At 34.3% G+C, this 20,635-nt stretch overlaps 1 protein-coding gene and 1 pseudogene across 1 annotated transcript; both read right to left on the minus strand.

Moving 5' to 3' along the window:
- Window positions 1-1,054: 1,054 nt before the first annotated feature.
- On the minus strand, window positions 1,055-2,469 carry LOC124886563 (annotated as a pseudogene).
- A 10,027-nt stretch (window positions 2,470-12,496) lies between these two features.
- LOC107847773 (protein SAWADEE HOMEODOMAIN HOMOLOG 1) lies at window positions 12,497-19,268 on the minus strand. The gene is made up of 9 exons (XM_016692259.2): window positions 19,018-19,268; window positions 16,777-16,862; window positions 16,629-16,674; window positions 16,403-16,538; window positions 14,897-14,960; window positions 13,670-13,721; window positions 13,411-13,554; window positions 13,088-13,207; window positions 12,497-12,995 (listed from the first exon to the last, which is right to left on the minus strand). The coding sequence occupies exons 1-9, from the start codon at window positions 19,099-19,101 to the stop codon at window positions 12,930-12,932; spliced, it is 798 nt and encodes a 265-aa protein (XP_016547745.1). The 5' UTR covers window positions 19,102-19,268; the 3' UTR covers window positions 12,497-12,929.
- Window positions 19,269-20,635: the final 1,367 nt, after the last annotated feature.

Genomic DNA, 20,635 nt, shown 5'->3' on the forward strand with positions numbered 1-20,635 from the left:
TGGAATCTCAAGATGATCAAGTTTATTTTCCCACGGTCAATTATGTGGAAGTGGAAAAACTAAGAGATTTTAGTATTAGCGCTACAAGTGTTAATAAGAAAATTCCATATTTTAACAAGAAATGGATTCAAACCAGACGAGCATTATGGATGAAGGCTATCTATCACATCTTAAAAAATAAGTTCACAACAAATTATAAAGTCATGAATAGGAATACGAATTGGGTTCTCATGACCAAAGGAAAATCAAAATTAGCTGTCTTAAGAGACAAAATAATTGAATTGAAACTCATCAATTTCTAGCCACTCCAAACACATAGGCTATTGCCTGTAATTTCTTAGAACATCCACATCTCAAAAGAAATGAAGAAGAAGGTGACTCTTCAATGTCTGAAGAGATGTAATCTACAGCTGTAAAGTCTATTCAGCAAAAGCAGAAAAGGCTATAAAGCAAAAACATTTAAGTCAACATTGAGAATTCAAACTAAAATGGTCAATTTCTTCATGATTTCTTCGTCATTAAGGTACGTGGGGCTATCCTAAATCTCATAGCTATAGGTTTTACGATTTTAACAAGCTTTAAAGTTATATATGTATGTATATGTAATGAGTTTTGAGAAATTATTTTAAGAATATGCATTATGAATTCATTTTGATGAAAGTACATTATTGTCATGGGGTTTTCCATGACAAAGGAAATGTCTTAACTTGTTATCATCACGTACAATAGATTTCCAATAAACATCTAATATGCTCTTCTATCTTCCAGCTCCTTGTCATCCTGATCATCAATTAGCTTGTCATACTCTAAGCTAGTTTACATCTACTTTTGTTTCAAAAGGATTGGGGTTGGGATTGGGATTGCGACTCCCCCTAAACTAAACCACATTCTGGGATTAGTTCCAAGTGATATAGTCTTTTAGTCATAAGTATTCTCTTGAACTCATTAAACCAAACACATCCTAGGAAAGTACCTCGATTCACCTAAGTCCTTCATTTTTAAGATTGTGATGTGATTTAAAATGTCTTTGGCCTCTTGAATTAATGGCATGAGACTAACTGTAATATTGGGGATGTTGTTGTATTACTAATATCAATGTTTGTTCAATTATTTTTTTATCTGTAAATGCAATGTAGGCATTAGGTCCGACAATAATGACCCTCAACATATCAAAACTAACAGTCGCTCCACTAGTTGTCAGAGATGTAAAGATTGATACATAAAATAATTATTTATTTAATTAATAATCATATAAATAAGACAATATTTTAGTCATTTGCATCAAGCTTAAACTTCTTTCCTGCATGCGCACTCCTTCAAAAGCACACACTATAATAAGAGGTAAAATTTGATTGACAGTGTATTCAATTAAAGGGTGATTTTCTCTCCGACTATGGATCCCATACTAACCCCACAAATTGAAAATCCATAACCCCAATTGCTATGAAAATGTTATTTAGTTGGTCTATGCCTACTTGAACAACCTTGGTTAATCCTGTCTTTCTTTGATAAGAATCAATACGTTCTTTATAAGGCTCCTCCTCTAAATGAAATTCAATGTGATCTAGAGAGACCATGTCTTCATTCATAGAATTTCAAGTACCCCGACCGATCAAAAGTTCAATTCTATCCGAACTACTCATTTTCAAATGATATCCACATTATTCACAAATATTTACTTTTGATTGTAAAATTTTCTTATAATTTAATCCATAAAATTCTCGCATTGAAACCACATATGCTTGTATTTTTGAGTTACCTCGGGATCATTAGAACTTTCTCTTATAGTTAAATCACTGTCCTTGAAACTCTCTTATAGTTAAATCATTGCCCTTTGTGCGAGTTTGTGTATTGAAACTCTCGTTTTCACTACTAGTTTGACTTTCATCACCACAAACGATCCTATAAATATAACTGTCACTATCATTTTCACTAGCACTTACAATGAAAGCATCTATACAAATTTGAGACTGAAGATGATTATCAATGCAATTATTAATGTGATTATTCCAGCTATACTGAGTATCTTACATGTAAGAATTATAGTAGGGATCTTCACCCCTAAATCATTATTCAAAGAACTCGAATTTCAATAACTATAATAAAAACTTTCTAGTTCACTCAGAAAAGAATGATCGTTACCAATCTCAAAAATCTGATTTTCAATATCAAAATAGATGGAAAACTGTCTCCATTCCTATCACTAACTACAAAAGTGTCATCAGAGATAAAATTTCAAATGTCTTTAACACCGAATAAATAATCAACATTACTACAACTAGGAATGTTTTTTACTTTTCAATTTGGATATTCATTGATATTTTCAATAGGACAAAGACTGTCCATTGATTTATTTAACCCACACATGCATTCGAACTCCTTCTTAAACAACATCAAATTAAATCACCATCTTTCTATAGAGTTTTCTTACCCCCGATTTGCATGAAAATACAATAGATGAATAGTCATTTGCTATAAAATCGTTTATTTGAATATATGTCCTATCAGACTAAGCATAGAAATCCAATCACTAGGATTATTAGTGAGTATCAAAAAGAAGTTCTAAATCTGGCAGAACACTTCACTATATATTAATATGTCTGTAACACCCCGCATTTCGGGCTAGAACAAAAATCGTCTTTTCTACATGTAGATGTTCCAAAAGCCATAAATCCTATGCAAATTTGGTATGTTAATCAATTATGTAGTGTGGAAACATATTTGAGCATGAATTGAGATCATAGAGATCCCCTAACTCAAGGTCAAGTTGAAAGCTTTCCTATCATTCGAGTTTTAGTGAGCGTCGAAACTTGAGTCGACTTCAATCGACCATAAATTCTTTTATATGACGAACTGGGTGTCCTACTATATATCAAATGAAAGCTCTTCGAATTATCTTTCCAACAATATCAATTTCTCTTAAATCCAATATCGAAGCATATAATTATGCCCATTTTAATCCAGCATATCAGCCTGGAAAACTGAGTGACGATATTTCTGATGCCATATGATATTCCTGACGACATTTCTGATAACTTATCACATTTCTGATGACTTATCAGCAGATGTCGTTAGCCTTAGGCAGAAACCCATAAATTCCAACCCCAAGTGACGACATTTGTGATGACTTATCACAAGTCTGATGGCTTATCACAAATGTCATAAGCCTTAGGCAGAAAGCCATAAAATCTAACTCCTAAGTCACGACATTTCTGATGACTTATCACAAGTCTGACGGTTATCAGCCTTGGTCATCAGTCGATATTTTCAGCAATTGGGAAGCGGTTTAGTAAGGATATTTTGGTCCTTTTCCTTCACTTCCCACGACTTATAAACCTCAAGGAACGTATTTTTCTTCTATTCTCTTTAGTTAAAAATTTCAAAATTCTCTACATACCTTCAATCACAAGGTTAGGGTTTCTTTCAAGATCAAGCCCCAAGACCAAGAATTCAAGAACTTCTCCAAGAACACTCAAGAATCAAGCACCACCATCCTACAACTTTCAAGAAAAATTCAAGAAACACTCTCAAGGCTTCAAAAGTCATCTTGTTCTACCAAATCAAGCTAAATAAGGAATGTAGATTTTGAACAAGAACACCCTTTCATTCTTGTGCCCAAAAGTTTTAGTTTTTCTTAAAGAATTTTATATTTTCAAGATGAATTCATATTATTTTTCTATATATTTCAAGTTTATGAGATTATGGAATTGTTCAAGTCTTGAATTACATGATTATCTTATTTAATTATGATATAAATTGAGAGTTCATGACATAAATTGCACATTTCTATATTGATATCATATTTTCAAGAATTTACAAGATTTGTTGTCGTGAATTGAGCCTTATTGTGAAATTATGAGTCTTTGAGGATGACTTATTGATACTTTTTAAAGTGTTTCAAGAAGAGTACATATATTTCTATGTTATTGAGACTTTAAAGCTTATTCATGATAAGTCTATCAAGATTTCACGAAAGAAGTGAGTTTTGATCTTAAGTTAAGAAAGAAATCCACATCCTTGATTTTGAGATAAAGGGGATGCATTTTGGCTCCCATTGTATATTATTGAAATATTTTAAGGTGGATTTTCTAAAGTTATGAGCTAAGTAAGGGAGTAGTATTTAGCACCAAGTTGGGCTTGATTTCGAGGTCTCATTCCCCAGAACTACGTGCCTCCGAAGGTTTCTGATTATCCCGAGTGGGTTAAGATAGTGACCACTAAAGTTAAGGTTCTATTGATGGCAAGGATAGAACAGCTCTCCTCAACATGGGAAAGACGTTGGACTCCATGTAGCTCACATGGTTTATGTCGGTTAGAAGAAACTCCCAAAGATGTCCCCCACTCTTGAAATAGTTTTATTGATTTGAAGTATTTAGATAAAGAGTTTACTATACAGAATGAGTTTCAGATTTCATCTAGCTTACAAGTTTTGCGAATAAGTGGAGAACACAGATTTTAGAAGCAAGTTAAATGACTCACGAGATCTATACATGTTTCATTATTTATGATTCATAAGAGTTATATTTCAGATATTATTCAAGCTATGTGCGCCATTTATGTCAGCATGCATAATTTTATAAACTATGATGATATTGAGATATTATTTACTTATTCCATTGCACCCCCATATACTCAGTGCATTCCCAAAGTGATGATCCACATATACGTTTATGTGCTACATTGTATCATAATATAGGTACAAGACTTAGTATGCACATTCAGATTCAGTCAGCTCGCAGCTTCCAGTCAGTAGGTGATGAATCCTTTTGATTCAAGCGTTTGAGCCAGATAGACATTTTGAGCAGTTCTTTATTTTCCTATTTTAGTCTATTGAGTTGGGATAGTTGAGAGTCATGACTCGGCTATCTAAAGTCAATACTAGTAGATGCTTCATAGACAGTCAGTAGAGTTAATGTATTCAGTTTCAGTTTTATTTTGGTAAAAGCAGAGTTGTAATCTTGTAAAGTTCAAATTTGTATTGATCAAGTTTAGAAAAGTTTTATGTTCTCACTGATTTTATACAGATTTAAGCATTTTATTCAGTTGCTTATAAGTTATGCCAGTAAAAGGGTTAGCTTGGGGTCACTTGTGACCCTAAGCACCGTGGGATGTCTCAGGACCCGATTTTGGGGCGTTACAAACTTGGTATCAGAGCACAGAGTTCAAGTGTCCTAGGATGTCTGTGAAGTTGTGTCTAGTTGATTCTTGCAAAATGGTATGGAGACATCTGTACTTTTCTTCGAAAGGCTACAAGGCACTTAGGAAATATCTCCATTCTTTCATGTCTTAGATCGTGCTATAGAAATATTCTTTAAGAAACTTATACAGATTCTTATCTTACTCTATCTGAACCATCTCAGCCTTATTTTTAAGGTATTAGAAATAGTCATGCTTAAATCTTTACAGATAGTGCTTTCTTAGACAGTCTGTATAGATAGTTATTGGATTGTAAGAGATCTAGAAAGTATCCTATCAGTTCTTTTGAGTTCCGATGATTGAACTGCTTTATTCATGATTCATAAAAGTCGTCCATTATACCCAAGTCAGATGTACTTCCAGATTCCTCCTCAAAATCTATAATGTAAAGCTATACTTCTCTATCTATGTATTATTCTTGAGATAGCATGATTAGTAAGTACCAGTTCCTCCCCAGATAACGCTCTCAGATTTTCTAGCAAGAAGCTTCAGAAGTCACACAAAGCGGCTTGAGAGTAGCATTCTAGTGTATTATAAGTCTCTCAAGATCAAAGTTATGTCCTCACTCTTATGAGTCATGCAAGTAACACATAAGATGTGTATTCTTAGATCATTGAATATTATGTGTCAAGTTTCTATCTCTTGTAACCTTTTTATCATTGTTTTGTTGAAAAATCAAAGTCTAGTAAAGTTGTGTGAGGCCTATTTCGATTCACTAGCTATTGTGCATCTTGTTATTTTTGTGTTGGTTGAAACTTATAGAGCTACAAAAGAAGTTTAGGTGTATATATAGGCGGATAGTAATAATGTGTAGAAGGAGGATGTGGTAATAGATTGTAAATAAGATAGGCCATCTATTTATGAACTATTATTGTTATTATGAGGTTCAAGTGGGCTAGTTATTCTTAATTTGTTTTATTCTATAGCTTCTAAGTGAGAACAGCACTATGTATTAAGTTTGAACGATTGGTGGTCATGAAGGTGGATGTGATGATTTCTTGGCTAATAATACTAGTTATAGTGAAGTGATATCATAGGCATGAACAGTATATGCAAAAGCCTAAGTTTACTTGATTCGTAATCAAGTTTAACGTTGTATGTATGATGCAGAAGTACGCCCAAGGTGCTATGGAGCTGCATTATTTTTTTAAGGATTATTATATGTTATGGGGTCGGTAGTACCGTTGAAATGTTAGGTGGAGAAAGACTAGTTAGATAATGAATAATGTTCTTAATAGTTAGGTTAAGGAGTTTGATTGAAGATGTTGAGCCTTTTTAAGTATGAATGTGATTCTTATGGTTTAGAATTATAAGTTTACAAGCGTTATATTGGTAGACTATGATAGAAGTTGTATGGTCCATCAAAGGTTTGGAGATACCCATGTTAAACCTTAGAATCTAAGTTTGAAATTTCAAAGATTTAGCTAACAGGAATAAGAGTTGAAGCACTAGATGGTGTGTACTCCAACTATGGGGATGCTCATGCAGATTCAAAGTTAGTAAGTTTTCAAGTGTTATATGATGACTATTGAGGCTATAGAAAGATAGGGTGTAGCATAGAAGTGAGTATTAGAAGTTGGTTTTATGCTTTCAGGTGTAGTCATTCGGGTTAAGTTCTTTTGTTCATGTGCATTGCTATATCCCAGACTCTAGAGTAAAGTGATTGTAGTTAGACTAGAGTTTATATAATGGTTCATAGCCTTAGAGTGATGGCTTACATCTAAGGGGGAAATGATAGAACAAGTAACTAAGTCAAGCTTTCAGATTCTAGTAGATGTACCAGTAAGTTGTAGAATAGCTGTGAGAAAGATTAATGCTTGAACCGATCTTATTTCAGTATTTTCAGTTGTCCCAATACCTACTCATGCCTTACGTTCAGTTTTATGATCTTAATTCATGTTCATGCATATGATGGAGAATTATGTGCTCTCATAGTTCCCAAAAATGAGGAGTTCCAGTTCTTTCAGCAGTTGGAATCACATTCCATAAGTTATGAACTCCAAATTCAGGTCATGTAGCTCATGACTCATGTACTCAAGCTTTACAGTATGTTCAGTCCAATTACTCAAGCAATACTTTTAATGATCAGCGAAATTCGAATTTATATCTTGCATGTCCTCATATCATACTTCTCTGATAAGTCCATGATGCTATATATTCTATTCCTCAAGCCTCAGTTGAGTGTCAAGTTATTTATAGTATCCCCTCATATTTTGGGCCCTCATGTTCTAACCTTCTATTACCTTTCCTTCGGTCAAGATAGTGATGACAATCAGTTGTCTAGATGGGAGAGAGTAAATATTTCTTGTTACTGAAAGATCGTTGTATGATTACTTTAGCTAAGGCAGTAAAGTGTAAAGTAAGATTGAATCCAAGTCTTTAATACCTGTCATGGTTAGTCGAAGTTTTATATGAGATGTTTGGGTAGTTGAAATCTTATGTATGTCTTCTTAGAAGTAATGCATGGAAGTTGTTCTTGATAGAGGTTTGTAATTGTGACAAAGGTATTTTAGGGAAGTGTGTTTAGAAGTGCATATGTGGTTATAGAAGTGAGGCTTGAACATAATGTTTGTATATTTAGAATGAATGCACTGCACATTAGTAAAATGTCTAGTACGAGGTTGAATCATGTTTGTACATTTAAAAAGAATGCACTGCACATTAGTAAAATGTCTAGTACGAGGTTGAATGTGGTTGTTTGAGTAGTAAAGAGGATTTTCATGAGATGAGAAGTTGTGAAGTGCAGGGTGTGTTGAATTACGGTTCAGACTAGTAGTACAGTGTTATGTGGTGTACCTTATAACTGTGGGTTAGGCTTGAAGATGGTGAGGGAATTTAGTTCAGTTTAGACATGAGTAGAAGGAAATATCAACGGCCTTGTTAGAATTAGAAGATGAATCAAAAAGTATGGTTTTTAAGGTAAAGGATTAGTTGACAGAATATTTTAGAAGTGTGTCTAAGTTTTAAGTAAGGTGTTCCATTGCCTAAAGCCTAGTAAATTCTACCGCAGTCTACGATTCAAAGGTCTATGATTCCAAGCTATGGAATTGTAGCAATATTGTAATCCCTTATTCAGATGTCTTGTTCAGATCTTGACCAAAATTCTTGGCTCCTTCAAATCGTTAGAACTCCCTAGAGGGGTGTTGAAGAAACCCTCCACTTGAGCATGAGTATCTAGTATGATTCAGTTTGGATAGACACCAGCTCAGTTTAACAATCAGGCACATAGATTTCTATGGATTTCCATTTTTCGAACTAGCCTAGTTTTCTGCCTGAAGTTTCATAAGTACGGTAATTCCAAAATAGTTTTGCAATTGCGAATTCAGCTCAGAATATGTATCAGGCATCAGTCTCAGAATTCGAATATCTAGTCATGATTCAGTTCATAAATATTTACCGAACGATCTTCGTTTTCCAAGTATTCCATCTCAGACACTGTGATACCCATTGTGTGATCTTTAGCCTTGTTTTCTCATGATTTGTGCCTACATAAACTATCACCTCACAGTCTATAAGTACGATAGCACCATGAGCACATCAAGCAAACTTTAAACCCTTAGCATGAGTCAGCTCTTCAAAAATAAGTAAAAAGGGCAAGTTAGCTCAGATATAGACGAAGGTAACAACCTTCCGTCATTCAGCTCCTCTCTAATCAAAGATTCAGTTAGATAGCTATTCTCATCATGAGAATATGCATTCATCGAAGTATGCCAAAGTTTAGAAAGATATAGATTCAGTTTAATAAGTTATTTCAACTGTGTATCCTCAGTTTCTCTGTATTCTTAACCTAAAGAGCAACATTAGGGGACGAATGATCCCAAGGGGGAGATAATGTAACACCCCGCATTTCGGGCTAGAAAAATAACCATCTTTTCTACGTGTAGATGCTCCAAAAGCCATAAATCCTATGCAAATTTGCTATGTTAATCAATTATGTAGTGTGGGAACCTATTTGAGCATGAATTGAGATCCCCTAACTCAAGATCAAGTTGAAAGTTTTCCTATCGTTCGAGTTTTAGTGAGCGTCGAAACTTGAGTCGACTTCAATTGACCATAACTCCTTGTATATGATGAACTGGGTGACCTACTATTTATCAAATGAAATCTCTTCGAATTATCTTTCCAACAATATCAATTTCGGCTAAATCCGATATCGGAGCAAAAAGTTATGCCCATTTTACTCCAGCATGTCAGCCTGGAAAACTGAGTGACGACATTTCTGATGCCTTATCACATTCCTAACGACATTTCTGATAACTTATCACGTTTCTGACGACTTATCAGCAAATGTCGTCAGCCTTAGGCAGAAATCCATAAATTCCAGCCCCAAGTGACGACATTTGTGGTGACTTATCACAAGTCTGACAGCTTATCACAAATGTCGTCAGCCTTAAGAAGAAACCCATAAAATCCAACTCCCAAGTGACGACATTTCTGACGACTTATCACAAGTCTGACAGCTTATCAGCCTTGGTCGTCAGCCAAGATTTTCAGTAATTGGGAAGCGGTTTAGTAAGGGTATTTTGGTCTTTTCCTTCACTTCCCACGACTTATAACCCCCAAGGAACGTATTTTTCTTCTATTCTCTTTAGTTAAACATCTCAAAATTCTCTACACACCTTCAACCACAAGGTTAGGGTTTCTTTCAAGATCAAGCCCCAAGACCAAGAATTCAAGAACTTCTTCAAGAACACTCAAGAATCAAGCACCACCATCCTAGTACTTTCAAGAAAAACTCTCAAGGCTTCAAAAGTCATCTTGTTCTACCAAATCAAGCTAAATAAGGTATGTGGGTTTTGAACAAGAACACCCTTTCGTTCTTGTGCCCAAAAGTTTTAGTTTTTCTTAAAGAATTTCGTATTTTCAAGATGAATTCATATTATTTTGCTATATTTCAAGTTTATGAGATTATGGAATTGTTCTAGTCTTGAATTGAATGATTATCTTATTTAATTATGATATAAATTGAGAGTTCATGACATAAATTGCACATTCCTATATTGATATCATATTTTCAAGAATTTTCAAGATTTGTTGTCGTGAATTGAGCCTTATTGTGAAATTGTGAGTCTTTGAGAATGACTTATTGATACTTTTTAAAGTGTTTCAAGAAGAGTACATATATTTCTATGTTATTGTGACTTTAAAGTTTATTTATGATACGTCTATCAAGATTTCACGAAAGAAGTGAGTTTTGATCTTAAGTTAAGAAAGAAATCCACATCCTTGATTTTGAGATAAAGGGGATGCGTTTTGGCTTCCATTGCATATTATTGAAATGTTTTAAGGTGGATTTTTTAAAGTTCTAAGCTAAGTAAGGGAGTAGTATTTAGCACTGAGTTGGGCTTGATTCTGAGGTCTCATTCCCCAGAACTACGTGCCCTCGTAGGTTTTTGATATACCCCAAGTGGGTTAAGATAGTGACCACTAAAGTTAAGGTTCTATCCGATGGCAAGGATAGAACAGCTCTCCCCAACGTGGGTAAGACGTTGGACTCCATGTAGCTCACATGGTTTATGTCAGTTAGAAGAAACTCCTAAAGATGTCCCCCACTCTTGAAACAATTTTATTGATTTAAAGTATTGAGATAAAGAGTTTACTATACAGAATGAGTTTCAGATTTCATCTAGCTTACAAGTTTAGAGAATAAGTGGAGAATACAGATTTTAGAAGCAAGTTAAATGACCACGAGATTTATACATGTTTCATTATTCATGATTTATAAGATTAATATTTCAGATATTATTCAAGTTATGTGCGTCATTTATGTCAGCATGCATAATTTTATAAACTATGATGATATTGAGATATTGTTTGCTTATTGCATTGCACCCACATATACTCAGTACATTCCCAAAATGCTGATCCACATATACGTCTATGTGCTACATTGTCTCATAATGTAGGTACAAGACTTAGTATGCATATTCAGATTCAGTCAAGTCGCAGCTTCCAGTCAACAGGTGATGAATCCTTTTGATTCAAGGGTTTGAGCTAGATAGACAGTTTGAGCAGTTTTTTATTTTCCCATTTCAGTCGTATTGAGTTGGGATAGTTGGAAGTCATGACTCGGTGATCTAAAGTCAGTACTAGTAGAGGCTTCATAGACAGTCAGTAGAGTTAATGTATTCAGTTTCAGTTTTATTTTGGTAAAAGCAGAGTTGTAATCTTGTAAAGTTCAGATTTGTATTGATCAAGTTCTGAAAAGTTTTATGTTCTTGCTGATTTTATACAAATCTAAGCATTTTATTCAGTTGCTTATGAGTTATACCAGTAGAAAGGTTAGCTTGGGGTCACTTGTGACCCTAAGCACCATGTGACGTCTCGGGATCCAATTTCGGGACGTTACAATGTCAGAACCTCCTTTTATTATTAAAAATAATATAAATATAATAATATAGTTTTTGATAAATAACGGCTTCTCTTATGTCACGTCTAATTCGCATAGAGAAAAAGAGACTTGTCCTCTCCTAAACTCCTATAACGAAATTAAAAAAAAAAGCTCTTAAAATTTCGTCTAATATTAATATCTAAGCACTAACCAATCTAAAATTTAATAAAATAATAAGTACTCCCTCCGTTTCATAATAAATAAATTATTGAATTTTAGCACACAGATTAAGGAAAAAATATTAAAGACATAAATTTAACACAACTTTTTATTTTTACCCCAAAAAAAAAAAGCTGACCTTGTAATACTTTTTCAAAAGTTAATTAGTTGTCAAATCATAAGGGTAAATTTGAAAAAAAATTCAATGATTCACTTATTTTGAAACACCAATAAATACCCCAACAATTCACTTATTTCGAAACGGAGGGAGTAATAAATTAAACTTCTATTTCAACACGAAACGGAACAAAGGAGACAATATATAGGATGGGTGAAAGGAGGTGCCACTTGGCTTGATTCAGAAAACTACAAAGTACAAATGCACTGCAGTTTCATGCTGATTACAGGTAACGTCATGCCATTAATTCAAGCGGCCGAAGACATTTTGAATCACATCACAATCTTAAAATGAAGATTAGAGTTTTGAAATGGAACAACATACCCAATACATATATATAGTTCGTAGTAGTACAACAACATAACTAATATAATCCCACAAGTGGTGTCTTGAAGCGTATAGTGAACACTAACCTTATCCTACCTTGTAAGGCACAAGGTAGAGATGTTTTCAATAGACTCATGGCTCAAGAAGAACATTTCAAAATAGGTTTGAAAAATACAAGGTGAAAGAAGGTCTGAGAAGAGAAATATTGACACCAAAAACAATAATATAGCACAGCAGTAATAAACTTGAAGAACAAAAAAGTAGCTCCTAGTAGTAAGGGAAAAGAAAAAGTGCAACAGGTATCTGGTATGCTCGTTATCATCCATTCAACTGAAATGTTTACATCTGCTTAATACTCAATATACATTTGAATGAATGCACTTCTATATACTCAAAATCATTTCTTCCGAATTTCGCAACTTGCATTGAGCAGAAATTGCTCCTGAAAGAGTTCCACGAAACGTTTTGACACTTACAATTGTTCAAACACCAGATCATAGATATACGATATAATAGCTATATGATTTTCAGCAAAGTCATGCCTTCAGCATATTGATCTAGATTAAATATGGCCCCAAAAGCAAAATAAGCTGCATCTAAACCTGCTGGCGATATGAAGGTCAAAGATCTGTACTACTTCAAAAGGGAAAATATGTGGGCTGCAACGAACATACTCAACTAAATCTGTGACAGACGCGCTAATATGCTTGGCCGGAAACATAATCTCCTCAAGTGAACAGTTTCCTGAAGCAAGAAAGAACAAAATGTGATAACGTAAACTCATCTCTTGTGCAACATGATTAATGTGTAGATATTCTCGAGTTATGAATACGCACCTTTGAGTTATCATGATCATATTGAATCACAAAGAGACATCTGCAGCCCCTTATGTCATGAAATTTCTTTTGAATTTTTAGAATACGAGCTTCAATATATCTAGCGTTGTCCTTCCCTTCCTAGTTAAATAAAAATAGGAAAAAGCAAAGTATAAAGTTTAAGCATACAGCAACAAGCAAATATATCTGCCACTTAGAGGCCACCATAGCGAATATGCATATTTTCAACCATTTATGATCTCATTTTTACACCCCTTTTCTAGTTGATCTCTTTCTCTAGAACAACAGGCAAGGAGATTTCCATGGATGGAAGAAAGAGGTACCTGGAAGCACAAAACAGGATCCCCAACCCGGACTTTGTTACATTCTGAATTTTCAAGACTTACAGATCGTTCACGGACTGACTTTCTTACATTTATCCACTCGTCCTCCTCTGATCCAAATCCCACATATCTCAGAAGAACCTCCTGCAGCACATTGCATTCCACAAAATGTCAAGCAGCATCCACTTTTGGAGTTCCAATTTGAGTAGTGGTATTTCTAACATCTAAGCAGCATATTTGATCAATTTGAACTACTTACAGGTTCTCCTGAGCTAAGAAACCGGTGTGACAAAAATGTATCAACATCATACCTGTCAAACACCATAAGCATTTTACTTCATTAACCCCACAACGGATGCATTGATTCAAGTGAAAAATACTAGGTCACTAAAGCATTAACAAAAAATTTATGGTCCTTTATTGAGAATCAGAGGCAGCTTGTCACCACTCACCACTGCTAATTCCAGGTCAAACACAGGAAATACATAGTTTAGGACATGGATATCTCCTTCCCCTTTTTGCTCCTTTCTTTGCAAGCAGGATAATGTGGGCCTATCTAGTCGTAATTAAGGTTGAAGAAGAAAAATTCCACGGATATTCTTGAATTTTAATGTTTCAATTTTTAATGGACAGGTAACTAATTAAACTACATTTCGTGACTGTTGTCTGATGAGAAATTCATGAAACAGCTCCCAAACAAAAAGCCGCCACACAAGATACCAATTTTGATCTAAAACCATTAGTTTCATGAATAAGTAATTATTCTAGAGCAAAAGCATCTAAGGCACTGGATAGATATTGTCAGCTCTGAAGGAACAATATGTTGGGTGGCCCTACAAGATTCAATGACCTAAGACAATATGACATTCTCAGATGTTTATTTACCATGTAGCCATAAATGGTTACCCGTAGGGCTTGGATAGTTTTAGCTATCAAGGAAAAAAGTGTAAGAACTTCAATACATTTCCCTTAATATTCACCATATTGCATGCTTACAGGAAGGGAGGATCGTAATGTAGCTCCCCTCAAAAACGTAAAACATTGAGCAACCAGCAATCATTGACCACTATTACCACAGAGAAAATAACCAAAAAGTAAATTAGAGAAAACTTCTAAAAACAAACAATAGAAAATTAACATAGTGAATGGATGTTATTTTCCAGTAACGTCATTCTGATGGAACCCTTTGAGCTATTGACTTCACAATAAGGTCAGTGAGTCGCTCAGCAGTAAAGAGAAACTTATTTCTTTTCTTTTCTAGCTTTTCTGTTTCTTTATTTTTAGATTCTTTTTACAGGCAGAGAAGAGAATCTAGAAAGAGAAATGTCCAAACAGGATTCCACTCTTGAATCTCATTTTAATGGCTTAATGCAGAAAAGATTGAAAATGCATCCAAAGTTGGTGCTAAAAATGGCCGTGTAGCCAGTACTTATTTCTATTGATAAGAAAAGAGTTGAGACTTCCTGGCTTGCTAATGTAGGCTTACCATGCGCCGTCAACTGAAGACCTAGCCTCAAATTTTAAGTCTGACAGATCTGGAATCTTTATACCTGAAAAAGAATTTGCTGGACTATGTAAGTGTCGTTTTCTGACAAAAGAACTGCAGGTTTAGAAGTAAAGGGAGCATAAGTAGAACTAAATCATTTGGCAAAAGAGGAAAACAGAAAAGGAGCAGCCCAGTGCACTAAATCTCCCGCTATAGGGTTCAAGGAAGGGCCTGACAACAAGGGCCTATTGTATGCAGCCTTACCTTGCATTTCTATCAGAGGTTGTTTCCAAGGCTTGAACCCGTGACCTCCTGGTCACATGTCAACAACTTTACTAGTTACTCCAAGGCTCCCCTTCAAAAGAGAGTGGTTTCCAAAACATGAAACATATCCTCAGATAGTTCTTTATTTGGCAGTTACTTAGAAGATTTTCATCAACTGGATCCTCAAAGCAGTATGCATTTTTAGGAGGAAACCAACAAAACATCTCTCTTTCACCATTAATATTCAATGTGAGTATAATGAAACTTTTTCTTCGACGAGGATGAGTAGAATGTAAATTTAAATATATCTTAAGCCTTCCATTAGAGTTGATCAACGTGAATGACAAGAAAGGGAGACAAAGGAAAAATGAACACAATGGATAAAGTAGTTTGACTCTCGGTATCTCGATGTAGAAGAAAACTGCGAAAAAGTAAGACATAAAGACCAAGACCCAAAAGCAAATGAAATAATTTTATCCTTTGAGAGGACTTGTGAAACAACAGCAATTCAGGGAAGATTATGAATAGATAGAGAAGGATAGAAGGCATGGTATATTTTCAATCCCATCTTGTAAGAAAATCAATCTCATGCAAAACTATCACACAGCATACAACTGACAGAACAAATTATTTGCAACTGAAACTTTTGAATTCTATGCTTAGTGTTTGAGGTACTATTCACGAGAAGTAACTTTGAGCATCTTTCAAGGAGAAGTCACCATATAAAAAAGACAGAGAAACAAATCCAGTTATACTAAGAGGAGATAAAGAACTAGGATAAAAATGCCTAGAGGAAAATCTAACATGAATAACTGAATGAAAGAGCGAATGACTACAATCAGTCAAATCAAACTCTCTTGGGGGATGTTAATTGCTGAATGGTCTTGGAGCTTTAGAGACGTGAAAAGGTTCCTCATTCCGTAAAATTGTAAATTTAATTTGATAACCAATCCAAAAAAAAAAAACTGTACAATATCAACTAATACTTAGCTCTGTCAAAATCTCTGAACGAAGAACACAAACATTCATTGAAATAGTGATTATTAAACATGAAGGCATCAGATATCCTTAATTTGTATGCATTATTAAATTCTTGAGAGAGAGGAACATTGCAGTGCATTAGTTTCAACTCTAAACTCTTAAATGGTCAGTCAGGAGGAAAGTAGATGAAGCAGGGAATTTCTGCATCCGCAAAACAATGTTTCATCAAACCATTATGTCAGATAAAAGATCAACAGAGACCTTCAGGCATATGAAATCTTTGATTTTCTTCGTCTAAAGCACATTCTTCTGTCACATCAGGCAGCTTCCTGTTGGCCTCTGCTGAATTATCCTTTGAGAGACAGCTCTTCTGCCTGTCCTGGAACCAAGTTTGGACCTAAATTCAAGTGAAATAGTAGGACTTAGTTCTATAAGGACATTCAACCAAGAATAGCATATGCCGAAGTAAGCACATCGAACTATGAACCTCAGTCCATTCCACGATCGGTTTTCCTGCACGACCTTTAGAGTGGCTGAAAAATGCCAAAAATGTATCAAAAGACAAATTTATATGAAACATGTTTGTAGATTATTCAACAAGAAATACAACTTAATTGCAGAAAAATGCAACTCACCTGAAAACCCCAGCCAATTTCATGCAGAATTCTTGGTCAAAAACTTGTTCTCCTGATTGTTTAAGTAAGTTTTCCATTTTCTCAATCTGCTTGAATAACAAGAGATGATGAAAAAATGCAATTTAGAAGATAGTAACTGAATAAATTGTTAATTCCAACATGTGTTGCTAAAGTTGCAGATATACATCATTTTGCAAATTCCAAAACAACGATGAATGCATAATGTCCAAAGATGCCCTATAAAGTTTCACCATTTGTCAAAGCTCAATATAAAGAAAACACAACGAAGTAACAATCAAGATATGAGTCACAACCACCGACTATGTCGAAAAACCAACAATTAATGCTCTAAATGCTATTCCAGAATGAATCAATCACTCGAGCTTATCTTTAGTTGAGTTCGCATTGATTCCAAAGGATTGTAGATCTTTTAAGACAACTTCCCTCCAATAATTTAGATCTATCTTCCTTATCACCTTCAATTATCATATTGTCACAACGGTGCATATAGAGGTACATAACCAAATCACCCAGGCAAACCTCTCTCATTTAATGTGATATTCACATTCGTTACTAGACACTTATTTTTATTTTGTCCAATCTTGTCAAAAACATGTATTCATTGAATATGCATATTAACACATCATTAACCTTAATATTGTGCCTTCAAGGCTCAACATTAAATTCCTTACAGTATTGGTGGTTGCACAACTGTTCATAGATCACATCTTCTAAATTAAAAATCATGACAAAGTAGAAGGAAATATATGCATTTATTAAGATTCTACATAACTTCTAAATACACTAGCAGCCTATTGGCCTGCATGATACAAATACACCTTCTTTTACTCCTGTCGATTCGATTTGTTTGCCTTACTTTTCCTTTTTAGTCCATATAAAAAAGAACGCCTCTTTCCTTTTTTGACAACTCTTTAATTCTACCTTTCCACATGGCATGTTTACAACCACAAGATTAAAGGACACTTCGGTACATTCTACATATCTTTAGTTTAAGACCACAAGACTCAAAAGTTTCTTTACTTCCTTGAGCTTCGTGCCAAGTAAAAAACCATACAAAAAAATTGAAAAGAATGGAGTATTATCTATTTTAGTGATAGGACAAAGGAAGACCACGCCCCATGTAAAACCAAGAACCCTTTCCACAAACCAAACCAACTGTGTGATATAGAGCACTAAGACACTAACTACGTCAATTTTACATGTTTGTTCACTTCCACAGGGCACTATAAAGTATGTTCAACCATTTTCATGCTTTACACCAGCCAATAAGCATACATAAAACAAATGACCAGGACAGCTTAGGAATACTTCCAAAAGGAAATCAGTACAAGGTTCAAGATAAGCCGAATCAGTTTTATAAAAAGCAAAAAGTGCATAAAAGTCCGTCGGGGCTTTACGCGCAAAGGGCAAATAAAGCATGGGTTTTAATGAAAAAAGGCGCAAAGGGAGAAAATAAAATTAATATCTATGTTTAGTTCAAGACTGAAGGAGAGCCTTGTAGTAACCGGTAAAGTTACTACCATGTGACTAGGAAGTCACGGTTCAAGCCTTGGAAACAGACTCTGGCAGAAATGCAAGGTAAGGCTGCTTACAATACACCCTTATGTTGGGATCCTTCCCCGGATCGTGCACATAGCGGGGGCTACCTTTTTTTTGTTCAAGATTAATAATTATAAGCATTAATGACAAATATATGAACTAAATTTTTTTAAAAAAAGTTACAATAAAGTGAAATATTAATTATTTAGTGTCGCAGAGGCACATTGGCAAGGGAAAGTATGCCTTAGAACCTTGATGATGAGATTAACGCACACATTAAGCAAGGCAAAGAGCTCAACACGTTTTGAGCCTCGCTTAACGGCCTAAGCGCACCTTTGACAACACTGAGACAAAAGGAAAAGGGTTTTAACTCTGTAACAAAACAAAATGTTATCGTATTACTACCTCATCTAAAAAGCTTTCATTTTTTTCCTATTATTACCATGTCTTAACTCTGCATGCTCTGATGAGTGATGCCAAGTTCATTTGGAAAGAAAGTCGCTTGTATTTATTATTTTGTTGCAACAGAAAATTTCACAACACAGAGAGAACATATTATATGGATCAATTTTCTTGGAAACCCATAAAGGCCAAACCTTGAAAAAAGACGTTTTAAAAAAAAGAATAAAATGGGAGTCAACATACGAAAACGAAACAAAATTTTGAAATGGGAAAAAGCACCTCAGCTTGTGTAAAGCCAGAGAATGGTAGACTTTGCCTGGGACGAAGGTTCATTGACAGTGAAAACAAAGATTTTTTTTCCATAGGATCAAATGGTCATCGCCGAAAAGCTCTTTCGCAGTTGAAATTGAGTGACACTGGCTTTTGGGCGCCTTCTCAAATATACTGCTCACTACGGTGTATTTTTGTATTCCTACTTTTTAGGGGTGTGTTGGTTTTCCTTTTACGCGTTCAAACAAGGAATGTCAGACAATATAATGGAGCTTAAAAACATATATTACAGAAATAAGATGGTGAAAACAACATTTCAGAAACTTCGGATCTATTTTTGACTATTTTTTGGAACCTTCAAATAAATTTCAGCTTAAGCCCCTAACCTATTGTGTTTGGAAAATAATACCTCCTTTATCTTTTAAATGAGATAGTACACCCCTTTAATATTTCATCAAATGGAATGATCATTTCCTTACTTAGCAACACTTTAATTTCAACTTTACGTATAACATATTTTAGATCGTAAGATCAAATGATACTTTGATACATTTTAATATATCTTTTAATTTAAGACCACAAGATTAATGAAAAAAAAAATTTTAACTTTCTTAAATTATGTGTCAAGTCAAAATAGTTCAAGTAAATTGATAAAAAAATAAAAAATTGTCCAAGATAGAATCGGACCATTAACCCTCAATTAATAGAAATTATAATATATATGGCTTGTTGATGACTTCTTATTATTGTGTAAAGCTGACATGAAGTCTATCCCATTGCGACACGGAGCCCTCCAAAGGTTTTTCGCAGATTTCGGGCAACAAGCTAATAATGAGAAAAGCTCATTCTTTGTTACTCTTGCGTTTAAAAAGGAATGACATATTTTAACTTGACATAAAATTTAAAAAAATAAAAAAGATTTTTAAATTTTGTGTCCTTAAATTAAAGTTGTGTCAAATATATCAAAATACTCTTTAATTTTGTAGTCCTAAACATGCCATGTGAAAAGTTGAAATTAAAGTATTTTAAACGAACTAAAAAAAAGGTAGTTCATTCTTTTCTGAAGGAAGAGTAGTAGTACTATAGTTAAACCTGATCTGAAACAACTTATACTGACTATCTTGGACTACATAGATGGAGAAATATCATTCTAAGTATTTGGGTGTTCCTATCTTATTCAAAAAGTTGATTATTGCTCAATCTATATCTTTGATGGATAAGATCATAGAAATGATAAGGTGTTGCTCTGCAAAATTATTGTCCTATGCTAAGAAAATTCAATGATTAAAGCTGTTATTTTAGGAATGCAAATTTACTGGACACAAATCTTTGTTTTACAAAAAAGAATTATAAAGATGATAGAAAGTATTTGCAACACTTACTTGTTCTTGTTGGCATGAAATCATAAAGTACCATTAAATCTACGAAGACTCTTGTCTCCTGAAAAAAAATATATCTTTCGAAAACTTCAAGGGGGCAAAATATTTTGAACATGAAGTTGTTGAAGTTGTGTTGTGTTGTGCAGCTATACTGAAATTAATGTGGGTTATTCATGAGAAGAATGAATATTTGTGGACAAGATGAGTGCTTATTATATAAAGAATGATTTAATGGAGCATTGTGCTCC

This window comes from Capsicum annuum, chromosome 8, assembly GCF_002878395.1.
Source record: "Capsicum annuum cultivar UCD-10X-F1 chromosome 8, UCD10Xv1.1, whole genome shotgun sequence".
Taxonomy (NCBI): Eukaryota; Viridiplantae; Streptophyta; class Magnoliopsida; order Solanales; family Solanaceae; genus Capsicum; species Capsicum annuum.

Bases quoted from the DNA above. Each gene is read 5' to 3' on its own strand.
- LOC107847773 (XM_016692259.2), bottom strand. From the start codon at position 19,101: ATGGAAAAAAAATCTTTGTTTTCACTGTCAATGAACCTTCGTCCCAGG. The intron at 16,675-16,776 runs GTGAGTTGCATT...GGCATTTTTCAG, and splicing joins AAATTGGCTGGGGTTTTCAG to CCACTCTAAAGGTCGTGCAG. The intron at 12,996-13,087 runs GTGCGTATTCAT...TTCTTGCTTCAG, and splicing joins ATGATCATGATAACTCAAAG to GAAACTGTTCACTTGAGGAG.